Here is a 15,420-nt window from a genome sequence, read left to right as displayed (position 1 = left end):
TAAAGATCTATGAAACAAAATTATTACCACATTCTTATTATGAGCTGCAGAGGAAAAGAAAACATGACCAACCCAGTTTCTATTTAGACTTTTAAAGTCCTGCTCTTTAAAATGGGTTTCTTGTACAAGAGCAACTTGACAATTCAATTTAGAGAGATGTTGGAGCACTCTTTGTTTCTTAACTGGATTACGTAAGCCCTTAACATTCCATGAGATAATACGAAGACTGGTCAATTAAATAATAGAAGACGTTTAGGCAACAGAACCTTATCGAAACCTAAGAGACAGACAACATGTGAATCATAGAAGAAGGTGTAGGCGAAAATTATGAACATAAATCTAAGTGAGGTTACTTGTTGATGCCGACCTTGCATTGTAAGGTATAAATAATAATAAGAGAAGAAAGAAAGCTAGAAGGAGAAGGAGAAAATACAAGAGAGAAAGAAATAGGTAGCAAAAGCACCCCATTGATAAAAGGAAAAAAAGGATGACAAAAAGCCAAGAAGCTTCAGTCATAAAAGAACAAAAATATTTTGCATGGGAGAAAGGGAGGAGCAAGAAAAGAAAATAGAGGCCAATCGGCAACAGTACCCTGAGGAGCTACAATAATTGTATAACAAGAGGGAGGAGAGACGATGAAACAGAATAAATACATTACAATATGATCAACTGACGAAGTGACTTACCAACAAGGGAAAGAACACTATGATGTTGAGATATACAGGAATATAGACACAATCGGAAAGGGGATTTTCTCAAATTGAGATTTCAGCGGTTTCAATATCTTTAAAGAAGAAATAAATAATTTAAGTATTTCACATTAACCAATCAAGTCTTGCTGAGTTCCATTGTCTCCCCTTTGTGAGTGTGTGTGTGCGTGTATATATATATATAAAGTCTTCCTCCTAATTATACCTATTCAAGTAGTCCTTTTTTTATAGATATAATAGCTCCTTTGCGTTTTTTTTGTTTGGTCAGCCAAACCTCCTGCCTAAAATGAAAACAAGAATGGAGAAACATTATTGACATCATAGCTCAAAATGATTAACACAGTAATTTCAAAACAAATTACAAACACTTTACCAAGAAAATTATTTGTTGCACGACCAGTCAATATAAATGCGCAGATAATTCTTCATCCTTATTCATTCCTATAGGTTCCATTGTGTTACATTTAATAATCAACCGTGATTCTAATTTTCTTAAGTCCAAAGTCCTGTTGCCACCCCTCATTTTTATTATTACCCAATCAAGGACCATAAATTGTAATTTATTTTCATTTTTGTCATGATATTCCTTGAAATGTCTCGCACAGGATATGATTTAACTTCGTTTCTAATTGCTCTTGTATGTTCCAAAATATCTTTTTTTGCCATGTGTATTGTGCTACCAATGTAGAATTTATTACATGGGCATTTTAAAGCATAAATACAGTAATCCGATAAACATGAAACATGCTTTCTAATTATAAAAGATTTTAGTGTCCCCGCAAAATGCACCTCTTTACAATTGGAACTATATTTACAAGCTTTACATTTACCACAAGTGTAAAAACCTTGAATGGATTTGGCTTTCTCTTTACTAGATATTAAACTGTGGCTTAACATATTTTTCAAGGACCGGCTCCTTCTAAAGGTAAAAGCAGGATAATCATCCAATAGTTTACCAATATTTTCATCAGTCTTAAGGGCTGGACAAAATTTTAAAAAGGCTTTCTTGATATCCAATATCTTTAAAGAAGAAATAAATAAGAATTTCACATTAACCAATCAAGTCTTGCTGAGTTCCATTGCCTCCCCTTTGTGAGTGTGTGTGTATGTATATGTATATGTATATATATATATGTATATGTATATATATTCTGTCCTTGAAGGTAACCTTAAAGAAAAAAGGGTGAATAAGCCCAAATCTAGCATTCATAGATCTAAAAGCTGGTTGGAGATCGAGAAATTCCTTCCTTCGTTTGGCTGTCGCCGTGGCCACATCCTGGCTAAAGAAAATCTTTTTGCCCAACCACAATATTTGTTTACATTGTTTGGCGGCAGTTAAAACAGTCATTAAATCTGAGTATTGTAGAAAGAAGGCGATAATTCCTCTTGGTTTTGATGTAGAAGGGGGACCAATACGATGGGCTCTCTGAATGTTGAGAGCGGTAGTATTCTGTAGACCAACAATCTTTGGAATAGGAGTTTGCAAGAATGTTATAAAATCTTGGCCTTCGGAGCCTTCCGGAATGCCATAAATGCGAAGATTATTTCGCCGATTTACGATCTTCCAAATCTTCTCTCAGTTTTTTAAGTAGTATGACTTCCTTAGTCAGATTATCAACCTTAGTAGTAGTATCCTGTATGTCACTGATCCTCTGTTCCACCTCAGAAAGTCTAGAATCCAGACGTGACCATTTCTCTTCAATTCGCTGTAACGCAATATTTGTCTCCAAAACAAAAGGCTTTATTAACTTAAGCTCATCCATAATGTCATCCAATGTGAGAGGCAATGAAGACTTAGTTGGAGAGGATGGGTCTTTTTTCAACTCTTTTGTGGCCCCCGGAGTCTTTACGACAATTAGAAACGGAGGATACAGATATTTTTTAAATGTGAGGAACTTCCATTTCAGCAACACAGTGTATATTTAATACAGTAGTTTATTTGTTGTTCCTGCAACGTCGATTAGGTCACCTCGGAGGACAAATATTGAAAATTATATTAGAAAATCCAGAATAAAGTGTCTATAACAACTTCAAAGATGACATCCAATAATGTCAAAAAAGTATTAAGCTCTCCACATTAATTAAAATAGCCAAAAGATAAAAAAGAAAATATTTTTAAGTAATGAAAAAATAATATTCCCAAAATGGCGGCCGCATTTTTGTCAGAAAAGAAGCAGCAGGTTGAAAAGATTAAACTCTGTAAAATACCAGAGTTTTAAAAAAATAAAAAACTCACCATACTGCTCCCTGCACGTTCACACATAAAATTCTGGAAAAAAAAACAAGTCAGCCGTCAAAAATGCCCCCCTCCGATAATAAAACGTCCTCGGCAGCTCAGGAGCGTCGTTACTGAGCGGTCATTTTAGCTGCTCCGGCGCGCGATCTCCCGTACAGCCTTTTTAAAAGTGACGTAACGTCACAAAAATTGTATGGTTGTTAAAATATTTGTCTAAGAACTTAGAAATTGGTTGTATCAATACATTATTATAACCTAGCACATTGCATAGTTGCTAGTGCATTTGTCCATGATTAACACAACTAGGTGCCTCTGCAGCTTCTCTGATGCTTGCCTAACTGCCAATATATCAAAAAACATTGACATGCTTGCCCAGATCTTTAGAAGTACAGGCTTCAGCTTCTGAGACAGCCAACAGGTCACTGGAAAAAAAAAAGAATATACCTGCGGCCCTAGTACACTTCATGCCTGAGCCCATAGTAAATCGGAAAGGGGGCTGTCTACCTGTAGGTCCAACTCATGACAACTAGTGCCAAGTCTCCAGGTTAAAAGCTGTCAAGCAGGCACATCAAAGCTTTTGTTAACTGTGCTTATTCCACATAGAGGAAGAGTTAACTCTGTCAAACACCGACCTGAAAGTCAACAAAACAATCATATGATTTTCACTCAATACTACACTATTGATTTGAGCTACCAAAGGGTAAATATTAATAGTAAGTGCACTGGCCAGGGCGAAAATCTGCCTGCTCTAGCGTTTAGCACTCTTCTGCTTCATGATGTTGATCTGGTTATTAGGAATTACATCTTTAAAGCAAATGTATATTGTGTTTATTTTTCTGCATACACCCTTGCTTGTGAATTGACTAGTGCTGAATACGTTCTTATTTTTCGCTCATTTTTTTTCTTTTGCAGACAGCCAAGGTTCGTCCATATGCTGTAGCTGCTGTTCTCCGGGACATAAAGTTATCTAGGGAAAAGTATGAGAGTTTAATCGAGCTGCAAGAAAAACTTCACCAGAACATCTGCAGGTGCACTTTGTACAATTTCCTCTGTTTGGCAGTCATTCATAATGTTTTGTATTGCAGGTTGAAGGGCATGCTTTTCCATAATCTTCATGTAGAACTACTGAGAAACATTTAATTTTACTATGGAAGATGCATGCACTGATGATTAGGATGGTTGTGGTATAATTTTCTTTAACCTAAAAGCAGCTATGCATTTTGTTTATGCTGTAGACTGTTGCATTGCTGTTTTAGGAGTAGGCCATAGGCAAACATATGCCATATGTGAAACATTTTCTCCTCCATTCATGGAAATTATCCACAGAAGTGTACAATGATCTCATCCCTTGCAGGCCAGAATGGAGGCCCTTGCAGGTACGTAAGTGGGTGAGAGGGCCGCAAGAATACTTGAAAGTAGGATATATGATTGCACTTTGATGAAAACTACTCCCTGGAGTGCCTTCCAAACAACTGTAGTTGCAGGAGTGAGTAATGTTACAAATCAGTATGCTGCAAATTTGTGACTGCTAGACCATTACACACCTGTATACTATAAACATGGGAATGACAGATGTTTTGTTTGCCTTTTTTTTTAAAACTGTGTAAAACCTTAATTGACCATTCAAAAAAACCATAACAATAACAAAACGAAGAGCAGTCTGCAGCCATCAAGCAGGGAAGGCACACATGCAGCTGGGCAAAATGCATTACACAATACAATATGAATAGCACAACAACAATAGAAGCAAAATACACAGCACACTAAGCATGTAGTAGAATGAATCCTCTACAGAGGTGTATAATACAGACCTGCCCAATTCAGCTTCCAGAACTCAGGAACACTTAACCCTCACTCGCAGAAAAGGACCCCTCCTCATCCCACTCCCCTCCTGCCTACGAATCTTTGTTTGTTTGCCTTCTACTCTGATAGAATAGAGTCTGTTATTAAATACGTTTTCTGCAAAAGCGGTGCCATAGTTTCCTGCTGTCAGTGCATGAGGCAAGGTCAGAAACACTGGTAGCTTTCTGAACAATAGAGCGTGATCAAGCACTGTGTGAATTTTCATAGTGTGAGCCCCCAAGCAAAGATTAGTGTAGTAAACACCATCTTAATTGATTCTTCCACAAATTACTCAAAATAATTAGTTTCATCTCAAATTATAAATAGTTATTTCCTTGTTTGCCCTTATTTGTTATATATTCTTTAAATTATGTATTTACTGTGTATGGTTGCAAACCATTCAAAAATGTGTTTACGTTTCTCTAGTGCTAGGATGATCCAACACTTTCAGTGATAAAATATCCAAATAAAAAAAATGAAATAACATATATACCCAAATATTCTAAGTTGTTGGTTAACATTACAAATATAAATAAAATTTTACCTGCAACACAATAATCATCTCTCACATGCTTGTGTCTCCCTGGCACTGATGAACGATTTCTTCTACTCAGTCTTTAATAGATTGTGACGGGACTACCTGATCCAGGTCTTTTTTATTTTTTGCAACTTCATTGTGGTTCATATCCTGTTACTCATAGTTATTTACAGAAAGCATGCACATTCTAAGCTTTAATTTGGTCGCACACTGGACTGTTGCAAACATGGGAAGGTCAGAAAGTAGAATGCTGCAAACATGAAGTGTTACACATCAGTTTACAGAAAATGTGGCAACTGTTTTTGAGCAGCAGTGTGAATCAGTATGTAGATGTGTGCAGCTCTGACCTGAGCGATACAAATGTAGAATGATCTTTGCATAAGGGGGGAACTCATGTAAAGTTTGTACACATTACAGTAAATGAGGGAAGTAGAACAATGATAAATTAAACTATTGAAGTTTGACCCAATTTCAACTGAAATAAATTGAGACTGGAAGGGTTGATCACGAAAAGGAAGGAAGCTGATGGCACTTTTCTCTTGATAGAGGATCTGCAGCTTTTATTTGCTTACGTTTTATTTCTGGACAACATATAGATTTGTTTTGAAACTATTTTATTAAGACTATTTAAATTGGTATGGTTGATTTTTTTATTATTATTGAAGTTTCTTATTTAATGGAAGGTGTTACTTTTTTTAATTCTTTCATTTTTCTATTGTGTTCCACACCAATCAACCCACTTTTCTTCTACCTTGCTTTTTGTTTTGTTTTTATATTAAACAGCCCTTCTTCCCGTATTCACAGAATTTTGACATACCCTTATTTGGAGGAGAAACATGTTTTTGCTTTCTTTTTTTTTCCTGCCAAGCCATCACAGGTTTTTGCACCTATACTATTTATATTCTCTTATTTTCCCTGGCGATTTGGTAGGCGATAATAATCTAAAATCAAATAAAAAAAAATTGATGATTATAAAGCATCCTTTATAACTTTAATCATTTTATTAAGTTTAACAATATTGTAGGTAAAAAGTTTACCTATCGTTACAAAGTTGGGAAAGCTTTGTAAATGGTTAAAAACATTCATAACTTTGAAAGAAATAAGTTAACCATTTTTGTAGGTTTTTATAAAACAGCAGTTTTTTTAAAGTCTATAATTTCTTTCACTTTTTTATGAGATAACTCACATTGTAAAACTATGCTTCATGCGCATGATTTTTTTCTTCTTGCAAGAAATGTGGCAACAAGAGATTTACATTTTTTGGCCACCTTTATGCTGGATGTTGGAAATGGCCCTTTTTTCAGGGTTATCCCATAACCTTTTGCCTATGACCTCCTATTTTTGACAGTGTGCGGTATTATTTTTTGCTGGTTTTAGGACTCTGGGCACTTTACCAGTGCTAAAGTGCAAGTGCTCCCTGTCTAAAGGGGATTGGGGATTGGTGATTGCTTTATCCAGGATTGGTATAACTGATTTAATAGTAAGTCCCTCGTATGGTGCACTATGTGTGTCCAGGGCCTGTAAATCAAATGCTACTAGTGGGCCTGCAGCAGTGATTGCACCACCCACATGAGTATCTCTGTAAACATGTCTCAGACCTGCAGTGTCTGTGTGAGTAGTTTTAAGCTACCTTTTCAACCTGGCAAGTGCACCCACTGGGCAGGTCCAAACCTTCCCTTTTTTTCATGGAAGTCACCCCTATGGTAGGTCCAAGGCAGCCCCACAGGCATGGAGTAGTGTATTTAAAAGGTAGGATATGTACTAGTTTGGTTTACATGTCCTGATAGTGAAATACTGCTAAATTTGGTTTTCACTTTTGCAAGGACTCTCTTCCCCGATAAGGTAACGTGGGGATTACCTTGAAATACCTTTTAAGTGTAATTTCCTATTCGGAGCAGATAGAGATTTGGAGTTTGGGGTCTTCGAACTCAAACTAAAAATACATCTTTTGGTGGAGTTGTTTTTTAAATTGTTGGTTTGAAAATGTCACTTTTTGAAAGTGTGCATTTTCTTGATTACCATTCATGCCTCTGCCTGTTTGTGGAATACTCTTCTGGGTCAGAATGACAGTTGGGCTGTTTGTGAATTCTCTCTAGACAGTCACACAAAGGGAGCGGAGGTGTGCCCTGCACATCCTGGTAGGTCTTCCTGAGCAAGAGTGGTGGGAGGAGCTGACACTTGCACCTGAATAGGGCTGTGCCTGTCCTTGCACAAAGCAGTCTCTAACCCTCTGGTGTGTGTCTGGGGCCAGGGCAGGAAATGCAAGGTCTTGTGTACTATAAAGACTTTTCTTTGAAGTTTGACTACTTCAAAGGCAGAAATGGGTTTAAGTACTTGACCTCTGACCCCATAATTAGACTACTTTTGGACTGAGGACCTTCTGTCAGGAAGAAGAGCTGGATGTTGTAGGAGGGGCTGCCACTCTGCCTGTGGCTTTGTTCTACTGGCCTGGTGCTTGCTGCTTCTGTCCTGGGAGTAAAAGGACTAGACTTTGCTTTCTTTATCCTGCTTTCTAAGATTCTCTAAGGGCTTGAACTGAGCTTGCCTCCTGTTAAGAAGTCTCGGGAGCATTAAAGACTTCATCTGCCAATGCTTAGGCACTTCTGCTAAGAGTCCTGATTTGTCAAGTGGTGTCTGCTCCAGTTCCTGGGCCCTTGGAAGTATAAGCTGGTAACCTGAAGAAGACAATCCATGCACCGAAACGCCACCGTAGAAAAATCGACGCAGCACCTGTCTTGCAGCAGCTTCATCAACACATTGTGTCTGACTTTTCCATGCATCGTCTCTGGAGCGTCAGTTTCTCATCAACCCTACACTGCAGTAAAGAACCTAGGCTGCATGCCTGGAAATCCACACTTTGTCTCCAGGGAGTCAATTTCTCATCGACTCCGCACTGCAGTAAGCAATCTAAGTTGCGTGTCCAGAAATCAATGCATCGCCTTTCCTGTGAGGAAAGAATTGACACATCACCTCTCCTGCCAGCAAGGAACTGACGCATTGCCTATCCTGCGAGAAAAGACTCAAGGCATCAACCTCCCCTGTGCAGTAGGAAACTGACACATTACTTTGCTTTTCAATGCCTCACCTCCCCCGTGGGCTGAATTGTCTTTGTTTTTGATGCATCCCATGTATTTTGTGCTAAAAAGATACAACCATTGATTCCTATTGATTAAGCCTCATTTCATCTTCTTAAAAGTGATATCTGTACTTGTGTATTTTTGTTGTTTTGATCTTGTTTTACTCTGATAACAACTGGCTATTTTTCTAAACTGGTGTGGACCACAGTGTTTTCACTGTTACTGTGTGTGTTCAATTACTTTACACATTGTCTCCGAGATAAGCCTGACTGCTTGTGCTAAGTTACCAAGGGCGTGAGCAGGGGTTATCTTAGCTGTGTGACTCCCTTACCCTGACTAGAGTGTGGGTCCCTACTTGGACAGGTTGCAAACCACTGCCAACTAAAGACCCCATTTCTAGCACTGGGTTTAAGCGGTCTGTTATTATAGAAGATGCCCAATATCTAAAGGTTACAGTCAGCAATTCATTGAAATCATTGTTCGTTTGCAAGAAAAACATTTTAAAAGACTGCCTCTCTTTTGATTATAGAAAATGTTACCTGAATTACTTTAGACAAAGATAGCACATATAAGTAATAGACTTGTTACTAAACAATAAATGCTGGAAGCCTGACTAGTTTAACAAACAATGTGTGTGCAATATATCAGAGAATGCTTTTGAGAGATGTGCTTTTGAAGTAGATATGTTATTTGATTGAGGATCTCCTCCTTGTCAGACACTTTTTCTAACACTTTTGTATTCATTTGTATTCATTTGTATGGTGACATCTTATATGCTTGCATTTTGATTGCTTGGTAAAGTTTGCAGTCAGATTTTGGTCTGGTAAATCACTTGACCTCTCCTATCCGCTTGCTTTCTAAGAGGCTGAATTGATGAAGTGTTTCATTTCTTGTATGGTGATGTCTTGATTATGTACTAACAATTAAAATGTGTGGGGGAAGGTTGCTTCTATTTTATTTTTTTAATATGTCTGTATTGCCATTCTAAAAGTACAGTAGCAGGTTACATATAAGACAGAGTATCAAAATTGTGGCCCACATCAAGAACATTAATAGACCCACAACAATCAGTCATTGCAGGCGAAGTGCAGATAGAATACAATAAATGACGACGTGCTGCAGCAATAAACCAGCATAGCAATACAAGTCAAGCCATTATGACCTGCATTAGTAGTCAATTATATATTACAATTGTAACAATAACCAATGATTACAAACATCTGACTGGGGCCAGAAAGGCGGCTGTTGAGGTATGGGCAAATGATTTCAATGTAGATAATACATGTGATAGAGACATCAGGGTAGTGCGGTGCATAGGGGTACGTGGCCTGCAAATCAGTTTCTGGATGGTCTCAGTTAAGCAGAGGGGAGCATGTTCCCTTTTGCGTTCGCAACCAGGGCGCTCAACAATCTTACTCCGCCTGGCAAAGCAGATTAGAGGGCTGGCAGGTTCAGTTTGTCGAACAGTTTTTGTACATATCTATCCCAAAGTGTGTCGGCCCCTTCCGCATCTCTATGCTATTGGTCGTGTGGCATAGCATCCGACCCACCTACCGCCTACTTATTAGCCACCTGGTGACAACAAGTAACTGGGGGTGGCTGTGCATATTTCCGCACCATTGCGATCAAGTGCTTTAAAAGAGCCATGCCAGCCAGTTTTGTGTAATATCTGGTGCATTTCGTTCACTTTGTTAACCCAAGCAGACGCAGAAGGGGATCAAGGATAGTTGTATATTAATCACTGTGGAAACATATTTCATTACTTGTACCAACAGTGGGCAGTCCCACACCATATGTGCAAGGGTGGCATCTGGGTGGCTGCACCGTAGACAGGCCTGAGTCACTTGCGGGCACATCCTGTACAGCCGATGCAGTGTAATAGAGGTTTGATGTAGGGAGTTGGACTGAGTGAATTTCAGGCGGGCATTGCATGATACATACTTCACCTGTTCAAGGGCCACCCCCCACTGTTTGCCAGTGATTGCTGCACCCAGACTGTTCTCAGAACGGTGCTTATTGCAAAGCGCGGTCCGCACCCCCAGCCTGCAGCGAAGTGTAAATCACTGTGATTGCCTTTATGCCCAACCCATGCGTGAGGAAGCACTGTTGCCCAGTATGGAGTCCTTGTTCATCCAGTCCCACCGCCTAAGTACTTCTGACTGCTAGTACTAGTGCATTGTAGGCCAGGAAGAGGCCAGCTTCTTGTCCATAGATGACCTGCATTTCCTGGAAGGAGTGTAGAGTGCCCTTGTTATAAAGATCACCCAATCGGGCCGGATCATGTGCAGTCAGCAGGGCTCTTACTGCAGGTATGCTCCACGGCTGCAGAGTGTAGGGAAACTGGCTTGTGTCTAGGTTGGATATATCGGTTTCAGCAGAGTTTAGCTACTTCTGCAAGTCTGGCCAGTCCCCCTAGTAGCACCCCTCTCCCCCCACCCCCCTGGCGAGAGCAGCCAGTCCCATATACCAATATCGCCAAAGTTTTCCTGATTTGACCTACTTTCTCCCATTATGTATCCAGCCAGCCACCATGTAGGCCATTGCAGCTGTGCTGTTGCAAAGTACAGATCAAGTTCTGGTGCCCGAGGCTTCCCTCCAGCAGTGGGGGCTGAAGCATGTGGATCAAAACCAGTTTCGGCCCGCTGCCTCATACCAAGTCAGATTCCAGTCCTCATAGGCCTTTAAAAAGGGATTACTCGTATCGCCACAAAATAGTATGAGTATAAGAGCCGTGGGAGAACCAGCATCTTGGCAACAGATGTGTGGCCCATGGGTGACAAGGGCAAGTGGGTCCAAGGACTGAGGCTTCAAAGGCAGGGCCCTACCATGGTTGCCATCTAGGAGATGCCTATTGTGTGATATATATCACCCCCAGGTATCTGAAATTTTCAAAACGCCACAGGAGCCAACCGAGCTCCAGAGCTTCCTGGTCATCGTGCTCCATCCGATACAGGTGGAAGATACAGGACTTTCCCCTGTTAACTCTAGGACCCATTATGTCACCGGAGAGGTCCAATAAGTCATGGAGGGCTTACAGTATGCGCATGTGGTCCTGTATGTACACCAGTACGATCCGCGTAGAGGGAGACAGTGTGCCATCCCACACTACCAGTGTGTCCCAATCAGGCCCCTGACTCTCAGCAGTACAGCGAGGGCTCCATAGTCAGTGTAAGAGGGAGCATCCCTGACTGGGACCTCTCCCTGTGTTGGTTGAATCAACGCATTATCTGATGCCCAGTTCGCACCCTCTCTCCTGGTTCTGTGTAGAGCAACTTAACCAATCCAAGAAACTCTGGTCCCATTCCCATGGCTTCCAACACCAGCATCAAATAAGACCAACCAAAAGTATTGAATGCCTTCTTGAAATCTAAGGACACCACTGGGAGGTCAGCTGTCCCTTCTAGGGCAACCATAATTTGACACAACCGATGCATGTTATAGTAAGCCGCTCACTGTGGAATAAACCTGCACTGATCCCTGTAAACAAACTAACAAAGCATAGGAAGCTGCCTATTGCCAAGTACTTTAATTAATATTTTATAATCAATGTTAAACATTGATAATGGTTTGTAAGAGCTCGCCTCAAAGGGATTCCTGCCAGGCTTAGATAGTACAACTATGAAGGCATCTTGTAGAGAATCAATTAGTGCCCTCCGTTGATATTCTCGGTAGACCTCAAGCAATTTACGGCCAAGGGTAGATCTAAATGTTGCATAATATTCCTCAGGAAACCTGTCCGTACCCTGGGTCAGCATTCTGAGGATTTCTGATTGCAGCAGCCACGCTAATGCATGCCCTGGCTTGTCACCATCCACATGTTGGTGGGCCAGTGAAGATTTCTAATCTAAATCATTTGTTCAGATTTGTCTTGATATTGACAACGGAGTTCTGTTAGAAACGGTCGGACCTCGACTGCTTCAATTTCAGTGCTCCTCAGGTGCAACTCTAGCTTGGACACTCTACGGAGAAGGGACAATCTCGCTCCCAAATACTTTTTTATACAGTGGCTTTGCATGACTTCCTTCATGGCATCCCATTCCAGACCCCAAACCACACCTAGCACAAATTTTTTTTAAGTACTGTAGGAGGTGTGTACTGATGGTGTCCCTTAAGGCTGCATCGTGGAGTCTCTCCGTCCGTAGCCTCCACATCAGTATTGAAGCCCGGGTCTACCCCTATCTAAACATAATCTTGAGCGGACTGTGATCTGATATAGTCCGGCCCAAAAATTCTGAACCATGCACCAGGAACCTGAATTCTGCGTTGCAGAAGATATAGTCCAACTTAGTGTGTACCTGGTGTCCCGGAGCATAATAAAAGTATTCCATTTTCCCAGGGTGACCTCTCGCCAGATATCACGTCAATGTGACAATTACAGTCCACTGCTTAAAGTGTTTAGTCACCTGTGAGCCCTGTGTGACCGACAGAACGGGTATACAGTGATCTGTATCAGCGCACTGTATTCAGTTGAAGTCACCAGCCCAAATCCCCAGGGCCGGTGGGGGTCCAGTAATATGGTCAGAGACAAAGTGTGAAGCAACTCGCCATGGAGCATGTTTGGCGCATACGTGGGTACCACTGATAAGGGACATCCATCTAGAGTTCCCTGCAGGATCACTCAGCGGCTATCTTAGTCTACCGCTACCCTACTTTTCATGAAGCGTACCCCAGGGGCCACCCAGATCAGAACCCCTCGAGCAAATGCAGAATATCCAGACCCACACAGCTGCCCAAGCCAGTGCCTCGTGACCTCAAGCTCCGTTTTGATGAGTTATGTCTCTTGGAGGCATGCAGTGTGGATGTGCCTACTCCTGAGGTATGCATATACTATGTTGCCTCATATAAATTGCCATGCCACAGATTTTTCAAGTTAGTGTATTGAATGTAGTGACCATAATGGTAGAGAACTACTCCGGGATCAAGGACCTCTAGGCAACCCTTCAGCATTACACATCAACACCATCACCCCCTCCTGATGGCCCCTTGCCATGTCAGAATAAGAACACAAAACTGGCTTGAACAGAAACAGGCATCGTGGCACAAAGTCCCAAGCAGCACAATAAGCATGTAATACATGCCTTCAGTGTTAAAAAGTCCATTCTGAAGTCTCTTGAGGGCTGGGCCATTCCCAGTAGACATCAGAACAACAATACCCCAGCAACCCATACCTGTGCCCAGCTAAGGAGCTTGTGGCCTTCGAGGCTGCATCATCAGTGAGGAGACAGCAGGGGACATTTAAGTCTCCTCTCTATCATGTTCAGCACGCAATTGAATGCTTCTTCGCACTTACCACTAGGATAGCATCACAAATCAGGCATTTCTGTAAGAGGTGATCCCATCAGTGTAAGCAGAGAACCTTCCTCGGAGTTCACTGAGCTGGGAGCCCCCAGCTCAAAGTCCATATCTGTGTCTGGGGCCAGTACTTGGAATCTGTCGGTGATGTGAGTGGAGACCTTCGCCACCACCTGCTCTTGCTTCCGAGCAGCCTGTTCCTCTGTAGGGTGGTAGCTTGGTTGTTACCTCTGAAATTGAGAAGGCGTTCTATGACTGGACGCAGCAAAGTCCCAGGGATTTGGGGGGGATGATGAAGGATCCTGTGTGCCCTGCATTGGAGAAGAACATCAGGGTGGCTAAGGCCTGCTCCTCGGTTTGCAAGGTTTTCAGTTGGTCATGCATGACCACCAGAGAAGGAATGACCGAGGTTAGGGAGGATTCCATTTTGTCCACCTGCTCTGAGTTTGATGTGGTCCACTGATAGTAACCCAGTTTTGATTTGTATTGCACCGAGGTAGGCCTCCATGGCAGTTTGGAATCATTTATAGCTTGTAGAACCTTGTCAGACATTCCTGTGTGTTTCTCTAGAGTACTTCCCAACTGGCAATCTGATCCACTGAAGCCAAGGTGGCCAACCACATGGGCGTGAATGATTTCATTTGATTTCAACAGTGCAACAGTCAGTGACACCACACTCCTGAAGAAAGTCGAGAACCCGCTAACGTCAGGGGAGAGGGTGCCAGGGTGCTACAGGGGCCACAAGTCGGGAAAGGCAACCGCAGAGTGAATCATCTGGCACATAGGACTCAGCAGTGCCTCAGTGCACATGTAAGACTAGGGCCCCTGCGGGCGGTATCCATACCGAAGGTGATAGATGTTATGAAGGGGTGAAGAAAGCTAAATGTTCACTCCTTGCTACCAGATTGTACGTTGCATGCACTAAGGTGTTATTTGGCTTACAGGCCCCAATAGGGGCCTGGGCCCAGGCCCCGCTTAGCAACCCCACCACATCAGTCGGCAGCATTAGGAGCAGTAAAGAGTTGTCGGGCCCCCGACTGAGCCACTGTCACCGCTCCAATATCTGTCCTGCGTGGCAACGGCACTCATCATATGTCATCCGTTGCCCATAGTAAGGGGTCACGGCTGCCCAGCGCAAGAGTGCGTCGTACTCCACAGGCCTTGCGCTGCAGCACTGACATCCTCTTCAGCAGCAAGCATGTACCACTAAAATGTCAAAGGAGGGCTGCCAGCTCTCCTTTACAGCCGCTCCTTCTGCAGCGGCGTGCAAAGTCAGAGAGGCCACTGGCCTCTACCCACTCAATGCCAGGCAAGCCGTTGTGCCTCCGTGCTCCCCACACAAATGTCGCTGGGTGTGCTACCGCAGCTAACGCCTCCGGCAACAGTAACACTCTCCACGACCGAAGCGGTGGAGCCGCACCATCAATGGGACACCATCTCCTTACCTGCACTATGAACAATGATGGCAATGAGCTCCTCCGGTTTCCCTGTCACTACCTCTCCGTGGCTTCTCTTGTCTCGAAGGAGGTGCCAGGCCCTGTAGGCAGCTGGTTGTCAGGCATGGGTCCCCCACTCACAATTCGGCGAACTCAATGGGTTAGTAGGTGGCAGGATGATTATAGATCGGCCCTGAAGAGCGCAATCTTGCCCCCCCCACAGGTTGCACTATTACAGTAGTTTTGTAAAATTAGATAGTAAAAATAATTTATTTGATACTTTTATGAT

General features: G+C 42.3%; 1 protein-coding gene across 1 annotated transcript in view; it reads left to right on the top strand.

The window, feature by feature from the left end:
- Positions 1-15,420, top strand: part of FARSB (phenylalanyl-tRNA synthetase subunit beta) — a 326,792-nt gene that overhangs the window by 59,594 nt on the left and 251,778 nt on the right. Inside the window, exon 5 of the mRNA XM_069213466.1 lies at positions 3,859-3,974. Within this exon, the coding sequence (XP_069069567.1) occupies positions 3,859-3,974 (116 nt within the window). The remainder of the gene's footprint in view (positions 1-3,858; positions 3,975-15,420) is intronic.

This window comes from Pleurodeles waltl, chromosome 11, assembly GCF_031143425.1.
Source record: "Pleurodeles waltl isolate 20211129_DDA chromosome 11, aPleWal1.hap1.20221129, whole genome shotgun sequence".
In the NCBI taxonomy this organism is placed as follows: domain Eukaryota; kingdom Metazoa; phylum Chordata; class Amphibia; order Caudata; family Salamandridae; genus Pleurodeles; species Pleurodeles waltl.
This window is presented reverse-complemented; position numbering and strand designations above follow the sequence as displayed.